General features: G+C 44.2%; 1 protein-coding gene across 1 annotated transcript; it reads left to right on the plus strand.

Annotated features, from left to right (window-relative positions):
• Window positions 1-5,137: 5,137 nt before the first annotated feature.
• LOC101773470 (ARM REPEAT PROTEIN INTERACTING WITH ABF2) lies at window positions 5,138-16,177 on the plus strand. Its single transcript, XM_004962104.3, has 19 exons — window positions 5,138-5,560; window positions 5,653-5,819; window positions 6,258-6,430; window positions 6,511-6,631; window positions 6,739-6,813; window positions 8,809-8,903; window positions 9,382-9,457; window positions 10,918-11,025; window positions 11,898-12,026; window positions 12,194-12,262; window positions 13,621-13,680; window positions 13,772-13,895; window positions 13,990-14,129; window positions 14,627-14,690; window positions 14,785-14,864; window positions 15,023-15,087; window positions 15,219-15,336; window positions 15,420-15,544; window positions 15,644-16,177. Exons 1-19 carry the CDS (start codon window positions 5,209-5,211, stop codon window positions 15,741-15,743), a joined length of 2,241 nt encoding a protein of 746 aa, XP_004962161.1. The 5' UTR covers window positions 5,138-5,208; the 3' UTR covers window positions 15,744-16,177.
• The last annotated feature ends 287 nt before the right edge of the window (window positions 16,178-16,464 follow it).

Genomic DNA, 16,464 nt, shown 5'->3' on the forward strand with positions numbered 1-16,464 from the left:
CATGACATTCTTGGCGCACTTCACAGTACTGACTTGGCGCATTCTTTGACTCAGCCACAAACCAAGCTAAGCCATATATTTATTTAAATATTTTATGGCTTCCGTATATCTCCACATGACTCAATTTTTCTATGTCTCCGTGACTTTTGCCGACCACCTTGGTCACACCTCCGACTGCTTATACAGCTTGGTCCGTCCACTACACGAGCAGTTGGGGGTTGCGCCCTATGAGTGCCCAGCGCACGCTCTTTTTTTCCGCACAGTTCTGATTGCTTTGCGGCTTGTCCGTCTCTCTTAACGGTTGCTAAAGTACATGGGTAGCACACGCTTTAATTCGTGAAACCTCGACTCATCTTGTGATGCCCCGTCTACAAGCTCGAGATCCGCTCTCAACAAACTATTGGCTAAGCAAGGCTGGTGCTTAAACATAACAGACTAACTACCTAAGGAAATTACATGGCCCATGAGAGCAGGACGCGCAAGGATTTATTTATATGCCGAATAAAACTTCAAGCTATTTAATTATTAAATGTTCTACAATATGCTTATATAATATTTGCATTCTACTTTTACAGCTCAGAAACTACTTGGCGTGGTTCCTGCCACCTAGCCGACCTCCCAGGTTCGGGGGCTAGGAGCGGGAGGCGACTTGGAGTGCTTCTGCGGCTCGTTCGGCTCCCAAGCTTGGGGGTTGGGCGCCTATTCCAAGTTAGCGTGCCTCCTTGGCTTCGCCAGTCCTCGCGCTCGAGGGCTGGACGCTATATTTGGATCACTTTTACGACAGAAACAATACATCAAATTCTTGTCATTGGACCGATTACTTTAATTGCTTCAATGCTCGGGGGCTACTCCATATGGAATCGACTTGCGATGCCCTCCATGTGCTTCCCTTCGATCTACATGATGCCAGACATCCTAGAGCTTGACAGTCGCATAGCAATGCGCCTTTGGCCATACGCTTGTGAAAGCTTCAATTTTTCTTTCTTTTTTGAGCTGCAGCCTCTCCATCACTATGACGACACCGTCCGAGTACATTACAAGCTTCATTGCGCATCCGTCAGGCTATAGTTCAACTCCACATTGCTCGGGGGCTTGAGGGATAAGGGTACTGACGGGTCCCCATGGATTAGGATATTAGTCGGCCCTGACAGGTGGGCTTGCTCGACCATGCCATGCGAGCCAAGTCATGAAGATACATGGAGTACAAGTCCGGAGGCCGGGCGAACGAATTCTGCCGAATATCACGGGCTACTTATTGTAAACTGACTCAGATTGCTTTCCATGTAGCAACCGACTAGGATTAGATCCTATCCGATTGTAATCCTAGGTCATCAGCCTATATAAGGCAGCCAGGGGCGCCCCCCGAGGGTAACGCACCTCAACTCATCCCACCTCACGTTAACTCTTCGCATCCCATATCAGCAATACAATCCACCAGAACACACGACGTAGGGCATTACTCTCTAGAGGTTCAAACCTGTCTAAACCTTGCGCCCCTGTGTAATCATTCGAGCTCTTAGTCTCACAATCTCCCCCGCCTACAAATCTACCACCTGGGTAACCCCCTGGTGGACTGTTGGTCACTAAATCCGACAATCCCTATGAATCATGTGCATGCACAACCTATCCTATGAGCACCAATAAAGAGACTAGATCAAGATATCTTGAGATTTACAAAATCACCATAAGCATCTCATTGTCGACCAGCACCTCTCCTATCATTGGAAGAATGTTGTCATTGATTTATCAAATAACTCCAAGAAAAATGTGAGAACCTCTGCTAATTCTAAGATACGAATCTGGGTAAGCCCATGTGACAACCACAAGGGATATGTCATAGAATTAGGTAATACAAAAGTATATGTAGGTGTACTTTGGGATACTTTTAACATTGCCAAATGTAGTTAATTAGATGCATATTTATGGGATCACTTTACTCTATTTTCAAAAACACTATAGGTGGATAATTTTGATGTAAATTTAGGAGTTACTATATATTATTTATATAAGGTCATTACTTGATGCTTTAGATGAGGAGTTATATAGTTATTTTTTATAGTGGTGGATGTTGGTAATTATTTTAGGAAATAGAATCGATTGATGGTTGTTATTGTAGAAGAACAAACTACACAGATGATCCTCAAACTTCAAACTTGTTCGTGGATGACACCTAGCTCCTCGAACTAGCAATTTGCAGATCTAGGTCCCTAAATTTACTAAGTGGTTCACTCAAGATTCAATGTATGTATTCAACTTCAATATGCCTACTTGGCCTCCATGTGGAATCCATGTCATTTAATTTTTTTCAACTTGTCATACATATAAATTTTTTTTTCCAAATAACAACCAATGAAAAAAATACATCACGACATGTATGCCATCTGCTAACTTCTTCCTCATTTTCTCTGTCGATGGTCGGGAAGAGAGCTCCAAGTCACTCCTGATGGGTGGAGTAAGAGAGATGGCCATATTTCTATAGGTAATCATGTGTTAGTTGTTGATATTTAGTGCTCAAGTGATATAACAAGTTTAAGTAATGTCCCAAACAAGTTTGAAGACCGGAGATACACTTTACCAAAACTACTAACGAGCTTAATGATGGATGATGTGTAGCTCAAAGAAATAGAAGTTGAACCTACAAGTGGAAATGATGATGATTGACTTTGTAGACATTGACTATGATATTTAAGATGGAGATGATCACCTTTTTTGGAGAAATATGGATGGAGGTGTGATTGATGAAGATGCTGCCAAAGGCAAAAAATTGAAAGCTGCGAAAAGATATCTGTAGTAAACTCAAATGATAGGCTGCGGGTTAGAGAATGTTGACAATGGGGATGGAACTTTCTACATATGAGGAATGATTGCAGCTTCTAAATTTAGATGATGAAGGACTAAGTAGTAAGAGGTTTAAAGGTTTTAGGTAACAGGACTAGGAGAATTTTACATTCATGGTGGGCAAACACTTGAAACAGATGAGGTCCTGAGGAAAGCAATAATTGAATGCAATATTTGGAATAGAGTAGCTATCTTAATGCGTATTGTGCAGAAGGATGCCTAGGGGCTAGCACGATAGATGGTACTTACGGAATTGGGTAGGGACGGGGGAGGCTAGGGGTTCGAAGGGAAGGCTTGATGTCTGCGGAAGGAAGGGGTGAAGGGGGTAAGGAGAAAGTAGGAGTTCATCTCAACGACCCAAATGCATTAATCACCAACAACATCAAAAACCTACCGAATCTAGGATGAACATGCCACGCTTGATCTAATCCCACGTGTAGCTAATTTGGACGCCGGGTATTTAGAGCGTGTTTGGGACTGCTCCGCTCCAGAAAAAATAGCTCCACTCCACCAACTTCACCTTTTTTTTAGCTCCACTCCACCAACTCTAGGAAAATAGGGAGCTATGAACCTGTTTGGCTAATGGTGTAAACTCCAGCTCTAGAAATTGTAAGAATCGTTGGAAATAGTCTTTCTCACCCTTGGTTGGGGTTGGTGTTTTCTGTGCGAGCTACAGTACCCATTTGCTACAGTTCTTTGCCTAATTTTTTGCATGAAGATCGACGTACTAGAAAAATCTATAGAGTAACTAGACTGACCATAACTGAAAGTCCAGTTGAACTAACAAGCAGATTGAACCAAATAATTTGGCATCTATCTAAAGAAATATGTGTCACAAGTACCAATTGTACATCAAATACATCATTCATGAAACCGAAGACAGATCAGAACAAGTCTAATTTGACATGGTCCTTGCATGCTTGTCCAAAGTACTGCATCAATGCTAATTTTACACCTTCACACACATACACTGATGCACAGGCCAAAATTACCTGCAGAAATACACACCAAAAGCAATCTGGAACCTATCATGTCAAAAGCAAGCACAACCCATGATTCCTTCTGCCACCACAGCACCACCAGTGTCGTGTCAGTCACATTGGTCCACACCGCCACCTCGCCGGAGAAATACGTCGGACGGTACCCCGGCAGCCTGCGCACTATCGCTGATAGATCTATCGTCTTCTCGTGCGCCCACACGCCGCCGCCCCGGGGCAGAGCGAAGACCTTCAGAACGCCGCCGGGCCAAGTGGTAAGGACGCATGCCTCGCCGTCCCGACCGGCGGCCACCCTCAATGCCGTGCTCCGCCCGTCCCAGTCTTCCGTACTCGGTAGCTCGGAACACGAGAGCTCGACCATGCTCCGGTCAAGAGTCATCACCATCTTCCCTTCGCCGTGCCAGTACAGGGACGCCCTAGTGTGCCCCATGAAGAGCCTCATCCTCCGCCCATCCACGCTGTACCTGTGCCACGAGCCGCAGTCACGCTTACGCAAGGTGAACATGGAGCCATGGTAGCGGCGGCGGCGGTCACAGATCACACACATCACCCTGAAGCTCAACAAGTCGATGCCGCCGCCGCTACCGCCGACCGTCGACGTCAAGGAGGAATGGCCCGGAGTGGATGTGGTAGCGGTCGGGCTTCACCAAGGGAGGGATCGCCTTGTAGCGCCGCTCGAGGGGATCACAGACGACCACGTGCAAGCTCCAGGTAGGGCTGAAGTCGTACCGCTCCTCGAGAGCCCACAGGAGGCTGCCGGTGTTTTGGGCGCCGGAGGGAGGGGAGGAGGAGGCAGCGGCACAGAACAGTCGTGAGAGGGAAGGGGAGGGGGGCGCCAATGAACAGTCGGGGGGAGGAGGGGGCGTCGATCTATTGTTCTCTCGAACCGGTATGCGTAATAAGTGGTATTGGTGGGTAGTTTCCACCCAACTCCAAGAGAAGGTACGAAACCTGTGTTTTCGGAGTATCCTTTGATGTGCTCCAGAAAAACCTTAGAGTTGCCTTCCAGATTCATCTTTTTTCTGAAGTCAGAATTGTTGGAGATGAAGATACTTGGTAAGATGGTTTGGGAACGGAGCTGGAAAAACTGGAGCGGAGGCTAAACGAAACCTCCGGATAGACCGTACACTTTACTTATTCAAATACTAGCTGCCTTTTAAATTAAACTTCAACATATGTACAACTCTAATATATCTGATCGAAGTAAAGCACAAAATGTGAGAAAAACTGAACCGTTTTTTACAGCAAATGCCCATTTCTAGTTTTCCACCGAACACGAAATATACCCTATCGCGCTGGGCGCAAACTCCTTCCTTCCGCCTTTTCCTCCTCAACCTCCGACACGCTCACCCCGCCGCCGTCGACCTCTCGGATGGAGGCGGAGCAGCAGAAGCAGCAGCCCCAGCGCCCGCGCCGCAAGGGGCAGAAGCGGAAGTTGGAGGACGAGGCGGCCGCCGCCGCCGTCGCCGCGGCGGCAGCGGCAGCGGCAGCGGCCGCGGCGTCCTCGCTCGGCAGCGCGGGCGCCGACGATGACAACGAGGAGGAGGAGGACGGCTCGGCGGCGGCCTCAGAGATCTGCTGCCGCCACTCCTCCCAAGCAGCGATTGCCCGCGAGGTCCGCACGCAGGTCGACGTCCTCCTCCGCTGCGCCTCCTCATGGCGCCACGCCGACCGCGTCGCCGCCAAGCGCGCCACCCACGTCCTCGCCGAGCTCGCCAAAAACGGTAACCTCCCTTCGCCCAACCGCACGCCGGCCGCGCCGATCCGTGCGCCCGCACCCTTACTGAGGCGGATCTGGTGGTTGTCAATTGCGCAGAGGAGGTTGCCAACGTGATCGTAGAGGGCGGCGCCGTGCCGGCCTTGGTGGGCCACCTGGAGGAGCCTGCGGCGGCGGCGGCGGCGCAGGAGGATCAGCAGCTGCGGCCGTTCGAGCATGAGGTCGAGAAGGGCGCTGCCTTCGCTCTGGGTCTCCTAGCTGTAAAGGTTCCTTCTGATTTCCTAATTGAGTTCTAGTCTAAATTTTTCTTCCCTTCTACTGCAATTGCTTGTATTACTGTCAAATTTGTGCTCTACATAGGGCTGTGAATTTAAATTCAAGTTTCCTGTGACATAGTTAGGGACTTCAACTTCCCCATACACAGTAATCCTGAACCTCCTAGCCCGCATCCTGACGCGTCTGCATTTCTTTTAAACTGTAGTAACATCCAACCTACCAAAGTGATCCTTACTTGGTGTCTCGCTAGTCATCTCTAGTACCGTTTACATAGAAACTTAGGAAAAGCATATCCTAGTCTCCAATACCCTATAGGAATCCTTGAATAATTATGCTTTGAGTGTGTATGCTTCACTGTTACAGTTTTCATCAAGTTATAATTGTGCTTTGAGCAATTTAGTCATTTACTCGGTGTCTTGCTGCAACAGCCTGAACATCAACAACTTATTGTTGATGCTGGTGCCCTACCTCCGCTTGTGAACCTCTTGAGAAGGCAGAAAAATACTACAAACTCGAGGGTAGTTAACAGTGTCATCAAGAGAGCAGCTGATGCAATTACCAATCTCGCTCATGAAAATAGCAACATCAAAACTAGCGTCAGGTTTTTGTTCTACGCCTCTTTGATCTTCGACGTTCCTTGGGAATTTTTCACTTGTTGCTGAGGGTTTTGTTCCACTGCAGAATGGAAGGTGGAATACCACCCCTTGTTGAATTGCTTGAATCGCAGGATCTTAAGGTGCAGAGAGCAGCTGCAGGGGCCTTGCGTACTCTAGCTTTTAAAAATGATGAGAACAAAGCCCTGGTGAGACATCAAAATAAATGAAGCCAACATTTATTTTAGATTTTGACATCTGAACTTGCATATGATTTTATGCCTATACAGCATGGTAAAGTTTCCCTGTTATGCAGATTGTTCAATGCAATGCTTTGCCAACTTTGATCTTAATGCTGCGGTCAGAGGATGCTGCAATTCACTATGAAGCAGTAAGACTCTGAATACTCTGATTTTTTGTGTACTCCACTTCTCTAACAGTGTTTTTACACCATGTTATCCATCTATTAGAGTTAGTTTGTTATAGAGAAATGGTCATATGCTTCTGTCTGGTGCTGTTTTTCTCCAATTTTGTACAATACTTAATCAACATTTGTTTTAAGGCTGCATGGAATGTAAATTTTTAACATTCCATACTGAAAGCTTAATGCTGGACCATAGCATTGTGCATTTAGTTAGCATTGTACATTTAGCTAGAAAAATTTCATGCTGGACTCCATCCTGGTTTGCATGGAAAATTTCTAGGTGTATTTCCGAAGGCTGAATGAAACTTAATTTAGTTGGCTGCAGTTACCTTCCAGATAGTATGTTGCTACACAACACATTTTCACCTGGGGCGTTGCATGATTTCTTAAGCGTTTGTTGTCATGTATAAGGTGCCATTTGATTAATATTTTCTGATCATCATCCATGACATTATATTAATTTGGTTCGTGCATTGATATTGATATAACATAGAGCCGACTTTAGCCAAACTAGTGGGGCTTATTGGATTGACAGAGCCATAGAGTTAAGCGCCTTTGAGGTCCCTTCCATGGTCGCCATGTCACTTTTATGTCAATTGTGATAAGCGTTAGTGGCTGAATTAAGCTAGTTCAGGGACCTCTGATGCTAAAATTGAAGGTTAGGAGCCTTGGCAACACAACTAAATAATTTTGGGACCTTTGGGCTCTGGTGCAGGCTAGTCTTTGTCATGGTGCACATACATGGATTACTGGGAAAATTTATTAATTTTTTTAGTGCATTTGATTACTTTGAAGCTAAAAGGAAAGTTTTATAGGACGGCGATTAGACATGCAATGCTGTATGGTGCAAAATGTTGTCCTACAAAAAGACGACATGTCCAGCAGATAAGTGTTGCGGAAATACGTATGTTGCGTTGGATTTGTGGTCATACGAGAAGGGATCGAGTCCGGAATGAGGATATACGTGATAGATTAGGGGTAGCACCAATTGAAGAAAAGCTTATCCAACACCGGCTGAGATGGTTTGGACATGTCCAATGAAGGCCTCCGGAGGCACCGGTGCGTAGTGGAACCCTAAGGCGTGACAGTAATGTGAAGAGAGGCAGAGGAAGACCAAAATTGACATGGGAAGAGGCAATAAAAGGAGATTTGAAGGGATAGAATATACCCAAAGATTTAGCCCTGGATAGGAGTGCTTGGAAAACAGCTATTCATGTGCCCGAACACTGATTTGTGGCTCTTGTTGGGTTTCAACTCTAGCCTACCCCAACTTGCTTGGGACTGAAAGGCTATGTTGTTGTTGTTATTGTATTTGATTCTTGGTGAGCAGTGCTATGCCCAAAATTTGCTTCCCCCATGTGGGGTGGGCTCATGCATCCACATAGCACCTCTTACACTTTCATCCTTGCTTTTGTGTAAAAGGGTTAACCAAGAGATGCTAGTTTGGAGCATCAAGGCTTATAACTTTGCCCTCACATGCCTAAACTCCCAAGATAGTAGTAAGCCACCACACCGACACAACAGGACCAAATAAGCCAACAATACCACTGCTAACAGACTACTAATTTGATGGGGTGTGGGGTGTTACATATTACACTAGAGGGTGAAGCTATTTACTTGTTTCATGGAATATTGCAAAAACCATTCGGCACCAGCTACTTGGATCATGTTTAGAAATATCAATCTGCACCTCTTTGCTTGTGCAAAACAATAAGTTGCATGAAGTTGGTCTGAGTTATATGCTTATATTTCAAGCATGATGTTCTATGCTCATTTACCCATAAGGTCACTTCTATGCTCATTTGTACTTCTACAAGTGCAAGACTACCTGTCTATATCAACTTTTTAACAATAAAAAATGAGTGGGTGGAATATGACCATAGTCTTGGAACTATTATATTCATGATCTATTTAATGTTTGTTGCAATGTACTCTAATAAATACTCTCTGCTGACACGTTAGGTTGGTGTTATTGGAAATTTGGTTCATTCGTCACCAAACATCAAGAAGGAGGTTCTTAATGCCGGGGCACTGCAACCTGTGATTGGATTATTAAGGTATGGTCATGATACGAAGGTGCAGCTTTATCGCACACAAAGAAATGTTTTACAATATTAGTTGGTTTCTGCTAAAATTATTGATTCTTTAGTTGTGCATGGGAACTTTGAATTATTATAATATAGACTAATTGCTCTGTTGAATATACCTTATTAATTGTCAAGTACTGTGAGGACACCAGTGTACATGTTTTTTTCTGAATGCATAAACTTTACTGATTTAAGCAACTAAAAAAAAGCTAATTATTATATATTAAGAAACCTTCAATTGTAAGATTGTACATTCTTACTTCTGTTCCATTTCCATATCCTTAACGTTTGTAGTCTAGAACATCATCTTATTCATCTGAGAAGGTTTTCTTCACTGTTGCTTAAATTTTCAAAGGGTATTACTATGATTTGCTCTAGTTTGGGATCTATGCTGGTCCAACTCATCTCAAGAATATCTGGTTGATGAATGAAACACTTCGTTTTTCAGTTCTTCTTGTACAGAAAGCCAACGAGAGGCTGCTTTGTTGCTAGGGCAATTTGCTTCTGCCGACTCTGATTGCAAGGTGCTTGACAAATGCCTCACTCATTGTTTACAAGTCTTAGTAAATTTTACAAATCTACTGGTTGTTAGTCAACACTGTTGGCAACTGCATCTCTATGAGGTGCGAATTGCAAACTGCAGTGGGGATAAAATTTTCAGTGGAAAACAACTGGTAGTTGCATATATAGCTTTCAATTTATGCGAATTACATATTGTGATGGAAATGAAATTTTTAATGAACTGCAGACTGTGATCCTTATCTTTGGGGAGTGAGGGAAAGATAGAAAAAGAATGAACTAACCAATTGAATCTTGAGTTAAATGCACCAGCGGCCAATAAACTTGTCCCGCCATTTAGGTCCACAAACTCTCAAAATCGAAATCCACCACCTTAAACTTGTTAAGTGATTCACCGGAGGTCCATACCCCTTCAATGGACTTTTAGATCTGACGTGGCATGCCAACGTGGTGCCACATGGATGGATATATGCAAAAAAGACCTTAGTTTTTGTCATCTTCTAGCTCAGCTACCTCTTTCTCCCCCTGAGCTCCGCCCCCCACTGCTGCTCCAGCATGTCGGCTTGCCCTCCATTGAGTTTGCCTCCTGCAACTACTGAGATGGCTGTGCTTGTCGACGCGTGGGCGCCGCTGTACAACCGCCGTCATGAAGGTCAAAGCAACGTGTGGGTGCCGTTTCACCAGCGCAGCCGCACGCACAGCTTCCACGACCTTGTCCCCCAAGGGTGCTGGTGGCGGCCACCTGAGACTGCAATACCATGGGCGAGTTCTTCTCCTAGTGGCTGCACCGTCAGCACCCTCCGCCCTCCGCTTGCCGTTGCCAGCGTGGCTTCGACATCTTCGGCAGGATTGAGGCTGGCAACGTTCGGCCCATGAGCTGCAGGAGGAACAAAGCTCAATCCTCATCGCTGCATGAGCTCACCCTCCACGGAATCGTGCAGATGAGCTCGCTCACGGCTCATCCACGAGAAATACTTGCCTCTCCTCCACGGCTCCATGCGAAGAACGACGAGTGCTGTCATTGCCTCGATGGATCTTGTGCGCCGTCTGAATCCAAACTGATCTTCCTGCGCCTCCGTGAATCCAGCTGCAGAACAGGAAGGAGAGGGGATAGAGATCGCAAGGGGGAAAGATGATAGGAAACAAGCAAGGTGAGGGGGATAATGCAAAAACACATTCCACCAAGGCATGCCACATCAGCAACAAAGCGCTGACGAAGCGATATGGACTTCCAGTGAATCACTTAAGAAGTTTAGGGTGCTAGATTTCGATTTTGAGAGTTTGTGGACCTATGTGGCACGGCGGGACAAGTTTAAGGACCTCCGGCGTATTTAACTCTTGAATCTTTTATAGTATACAAGTACAAGGAAATCTGGAATAATATATCTCAAGGAACGGGAACGCTTTAACAGAATTAGGATGGTTTTTAGTTGTTCTTTTCTTAACTTCATAGATTTGTTTACAGGTCCATATTGTGCAAAGGGGTGCAGTCCGACCACTAATTGAAATGCTACAGTCAGCTGATGTCCAACTGCGAGAGATGTCTGCTTTTGCACTTGGGAGACTTGCCCAGGTTTAGTTTTCATTTTTTGTTTAACATGTTCTTTTTATGTTTGTCAGTTACGTTACCGTTATCTGTTATGGAGAATCAGTGTAGCAGTGAAAGTAAAACAACTTAGATAATATTTGTTGCTCTCTCATAAAAACCACATAACTTTTTCAAATTTGTTCTCTCGCTCTTTCGTGTTGATTGAAACTACTTGTGGGGATGCAAATATCATGATATAGTCAGGCCAAAAATTGTAGCCAGTGTGTTCGTTCTTGAAAGAATCAACCTGAGTTTGTCTGCTGGTTAGGTGTAGTGCACCTTGGAAAACTGAAGTTATTTAGCTTTTGTCCATAAAATAGCAGAGCTTCAAGAACCTGAATGTTGGCTGCATAGAATACTGTCTTGTGTTCTTCGCTCCACCATATACTCTGACAACTAACCCTACCTATACCTACCTTAGCAGAACTTTTGAACCTTAGCAGAACTTTTGAACCTGTGTAAGGCCTAAATGTGGTTTGAAGGGGAAGATCAGTGTACTCATTGGCATCCGCCTAGGCGTTAGGTCCTAGGTGACACTGTCTGCCTAGACACCTAGCTGATTTATCCTCCCTAGGCCTGCCTAATCGCTGATTAGGTGCTAGGAGCTGGTCTACTGTGCAACTAGCGCCATGTGGAGCACTAGGAAAGAACCAATTTGTCAGTGGTAGATAATATTTATCATAGACTCGTAGCAAACCTCAGCACATAACTTCCTTGCGAGATTGTTTGACTAATTCGATATAATATAAAGAGGCATCCAGATACACCTTTCCCTTTTACTTATGGGTTAGTGGAGTCGTTAGTTTGTTTTTTAGCTTCGTTATTACTTGTAATCTGATCTAAAGATTTTTTTCCAGGACACACATAACCAAGCAGGTATTGCATATAACGGTGGTTTGTTGCCTTTGTTAAAACTTCTTGATTCAAAAAATGGATCTCTGCAACATAACGCTGCATTTGCCCTTTACGGAGTTGCAGATAATGAGGTAATTCATGATTTATTTTCAAAAGAAGGGTGCCCATATTTCTGAAAAGCTTGTTTTCCCACTTTTTGGTTATTCATTTCACACAATTCCTTCTTTGCGCGCGCTCTTGTGAGAGAGAGGGTACAGAAACATGTTTCTCTTGTATTTCTCATTTTACTTCACTGTAGGACTATGTCTCCGATTTCATTAAAGTGGGAGGTGTCCAAAAGTTGCAAGATGGGGAATTTATTGTTCAGGTACGTTGAAGGTTGTAGTAACATTCTCCCTTCTAATCTAGACTTAGCTTGCGATCTTTTGTATAAAGTAAATGCTGCATCTCAGCAGTCTCGATATTTGCAAGAAACTTTGTAAGAATGTCTGCACGCTGCTCACGAGTGCATACATAATCAACCTTAATCTGCTTCTCTTTTCAACAATCACACAAATGAAATGATAGGGGAGTGCCTATATGCTTGTTGCGGTCGTGAAACATGAGATTCTTCATCAATGCTATGGCAGCCTTGTTATCAACAAACAACTCGACTGGTTTGGGCTCAGAACCGGTCACTGCACTTAGCAAACTCCTCATCAGCAATGCTTGACAAGCAGCAACTGTTACCGACATAAACTTTGCTTCACATGAGGGTAGTGCTACAAACTTTTGTTTCTGAGAGCACTTAATAAACTCGTCATGTGATTGTTAGCAGCAGTGTCAAGGTTCGACACATCAGTAATACAGTATACAACTCTGCATCTCCACGAGGATCAGGCTTCATACCTTTCTCATTGAGCATGAGCTCTGTTTCTTTTCCCTTATATGAAACAGCCATAATCTAGGCTGGTTCCTCTCTTCACAGTAGCAATGAGGTGGCCAAAATTCCTGCTGTTAAAAACACTTGATTTTTGTTTTGTCCTGGCTTGTACTGGAATGACGATTCCCATCACCGTCCTTGCACTTAGACTGATAGTTAAAACACTTGGATCTTTCTCTTGTCACAGTTTGTGCTGGAATTGCAACTCCCATCATCTTCCTGGCCACTGCAGCCACCCTTGCCGCATTCATGTCCATAGCTGTGGGACTTTCTGCCACCCCAGCTGTTGCTAGACTTCTTGTGACTGCTGCTAGACAATGAGCCTCTGGACTTCATACATGCCTGGCACTCCGCATGAGTGAGAAGGAGCTGATATCTGCACATGTGCCTCAGCTGTATGCTCTCTTCATATGCTTTTAGTCGGTTACACATTCACTCCAAGCCAGCCCCTGGAGCTTCAAATTTGCTTGCCAGGGTACTAAGGACGTGTTTGGTTGCTAGATGAGCGCTCTTGCCTGGCTTTTGCAGGAGAGTGTTTTTGGCTCGCCTCTGCTTGCCTAGCCTGATAAGGTGAGGTGAGGCAAGCTAACCCAGGAGCCGAACACACCCTAATCTTCCCAGCAAACTCATCGACAGACTCAATTTCCTTCACCATTAGAGCCTCAAACTCACTCTTAAATGTTCGCACCCTTGTTTTCTTCACCCAATCAGCACCAAGTGGAGATAACAAGTCTGAGATTAATACAAACATAAATTGTTCGCTTTGTTGTGACTGTTTTTGATTTGGTTATGTTTACTTTCAGGCAACAAAGGACTGTGTGGCAAAAACATTGAAGAGGTTAGAGGAGAAGATAAATGGGCGAGTAAGCTTGGTCACAAGGTTTATATATTTTTTTTGTTTGCAATGTGCTAGACTAGTATTTATACCGCTGGATCCCATCTGATGGTTTACAGGTGCTGAAACACTTGCTTTACATGATGCGAGTAGGAGAGAAAACTGTGCAGAGACGTGTTGCTCTGGCTCTGGCGCACCTTTGTGCCCCTGAAGATCAAAGCACAATTTTCATTGATAATAATGGTATAAACAATTTTGCATCCACTGAAAATGGTATATTTTCATTTTCATTCGACGTTTTGATGTTCTGCATGGATTAAATTTTTGTTTAATCCAGGTCTCGACTTGCTTCTTGATCTTCTGACTTCCATGAGCTCGAAACATCAACAAGATGGTTCAGCAGCACTGTACAAATTGGCCAACAAAGCTGCAGCACTTTCTCCTATGGATGCTGCCCCTCCATCTCCAACACCACAGGTAGGTGAAGGAATTAAATTTAGTTCAATTTTACCTTGTATTATATGCACAAGTTGATAGCAGTGAGTAGAGCTCAATGTAGTAATTAAAACTAGTATCACAATGGCATGATTTTCAGTGTGGATTTTCTTGGATGCACATGAATTTAGTTTGATAAAACCATTGTGGGAAAGGGATGTTGGTTAAATAAGGTGGGCCCAAACGAGTTTCTCTTGTAGTGCAACATGGTCATGAACACAGGATACCAGGATAGCTTGTACAACCTGCTGGAGGCAAATACTATGTTGATTATTTTAATTGCTTGGCAGTCTGTTCGCAGTTGTGGCCACAATTTAGTAGTCCTTACCCTTTTTTTTTTTAGAAAGGTTTCCAAATAATTCTTGCTTTTTTGCAATCTTGTATAGAATGCAATTATGACATTGAGGGATTGTTCTGTCCATAACTCTGGTAACCGCTGTGGCACTGGCCACTGTTACTGAATATATATTCCATTGCAGGTTTATCTTGGGGAGCAATATGTGAATAGTTCAACACTTTCAGATGTTAACTTCTTGGTGGAAGGTTGGTACTATTTCAGGGCTCTGATTTTATCAGTAGTTACTGTAAATATCCCTTTTTATTGGGTCCCTAACAATATTAATCCTTTCTTCTACAGGGAAGCGTTTTTATGCACACAGAATTGCCTTGCTTGCTTCTTCAGATGCATTTCGTGCAATGTTCGATGGTGGGTACAGGGTGAGTTTTGAGCTTGGCACACCATAACTTGCTTTTTGCTGGTTGGAATCTGTGGATCTCTTTTCCTAGTTGACTTATTGCTGCTGTAAATAGTACATTGGTTTTGAATAAACCTTGAATCTCATATATGTCTAATAAAAGGTTGTTTTCTTAACCAGGAAAAGGATGCAAGAGATATTGAAATTCCCAATATCAGATGGGACGTTTTTGAACTCATGATGAGGTTAGAAAGTCATTGCCCTCCTTTCTTGCTTAGCCACAGTTTGTTTTTCTGTTGAATCTGCAACTTTTTGTTTTCTCATATGGGTCAGTGTCTTCTTTGATTAATGTTTGAAATCATCCTATTTTGTGCAGATTTATCTATACAGGGTCAGTGCAGGTTACCAGTGAAATTGCTCAGGATGTTCTTAGAGCCGCTGATCAGTATCTCTTAGAAGGCCTCAAACGCCTATGTGAATATACGATTGCAAAGGTGATTTAGGAAATCCACTCTTTAGTTTTGTGTTTAAACCACTGATTAGATACAACTTAACTATATAATTCGTGCTGTCGCAGGATGTGAATCTAGATAACGTCTCCGACATGTATGACTTGTCTGAAGCCTTCCATGCGGTGTCACTGAGACATACATGCATCCTGTACATTCTGGAGCATTTTAACAAGATCTGCACCAGAGCCGGGTACTTTCTCTCGCTACCAACCTTTTGATCTAAGACCAGTACTCTCCTACTTAGTGCACTTCAGCTAACTCAATCTGAACATGAAATCTTTCCATTCAGTTCGGCTCAGCTGATCCAGCGTGTTATCCCGGAGCTCCGCAATTTCCTTACCAAGGCGCTGAGTTCAAGAAGTCCAAGCGACAAGAACATGCAGACATGATTAAGTTCGTTCACATTCATTGACATCGCTACTGTCATCTGACCAATGCAGCTGGAGATCCTGTACAGCTAAAGTTTCTGGCGCTGAGCGTTCGATGGTATCTATTGTGGGTACGTGGTAGCGGGTTCGTTAAAATTAACATCGATAATGTAACAAACTTCTGTTCATTTAACAGAGGGTGTGTGGCTAAAAGAGTCATGTCGTGTGTTAACCAGCTTATGCTGGAATAGGGGTTAGTTGGTCGGTCCTGACCGAACTTTGTCAGTCTTGGTTACAGTTCCGAGTCTAGTGTCGTTTACAGTTTCCAGTTCAGTGTGCTGCGCGTCTGTCAAACGTATGAGCTTGAGCAGCGATGTAATAGTCAGCTGTGGTGTTATCTCCTGTGTTAAACATTTGCCCCTCAGTTTTTATTTTACATCCTGCCTGTTTACTGCTTTCTGGCACTGTTGAGGACAAGAATGCGGGTAGAAAAGAGATGGTATGCCTCTGATTTCGTAGTCATTCTTGTTCCAAGGCTCCAGCGGGGCGTGATGGTGTGTGATGGATGTCACGCAAAGCGGCGTGGAGCTGCCACCTTTGCGCTACGGGCTGGCACGATGGAAACATAAGACAGGGACCGGAGTAGGCAAAGCCTTATCTCTACTCTCTGAATGGTGCTCGGATCAGTCACAGCTAGGATGAATTGACCATGGGCAGCAACCAGCAGCCAGCGGCAACTGGG

Source organism: Setaria italica, chromosome III (genome assembly GCF_000263155.2).
Source record: "Setaria italica strain Yugu1 chromosome III, Setaria_italica_v2.0, whole genome shotgun sequence".
Lineage (NCBI taxonomy): Eukaryota > Viridiplantae > Streptophyta > Magnoliopsida > Poales > Poaceae > Setaria > Setaria italica.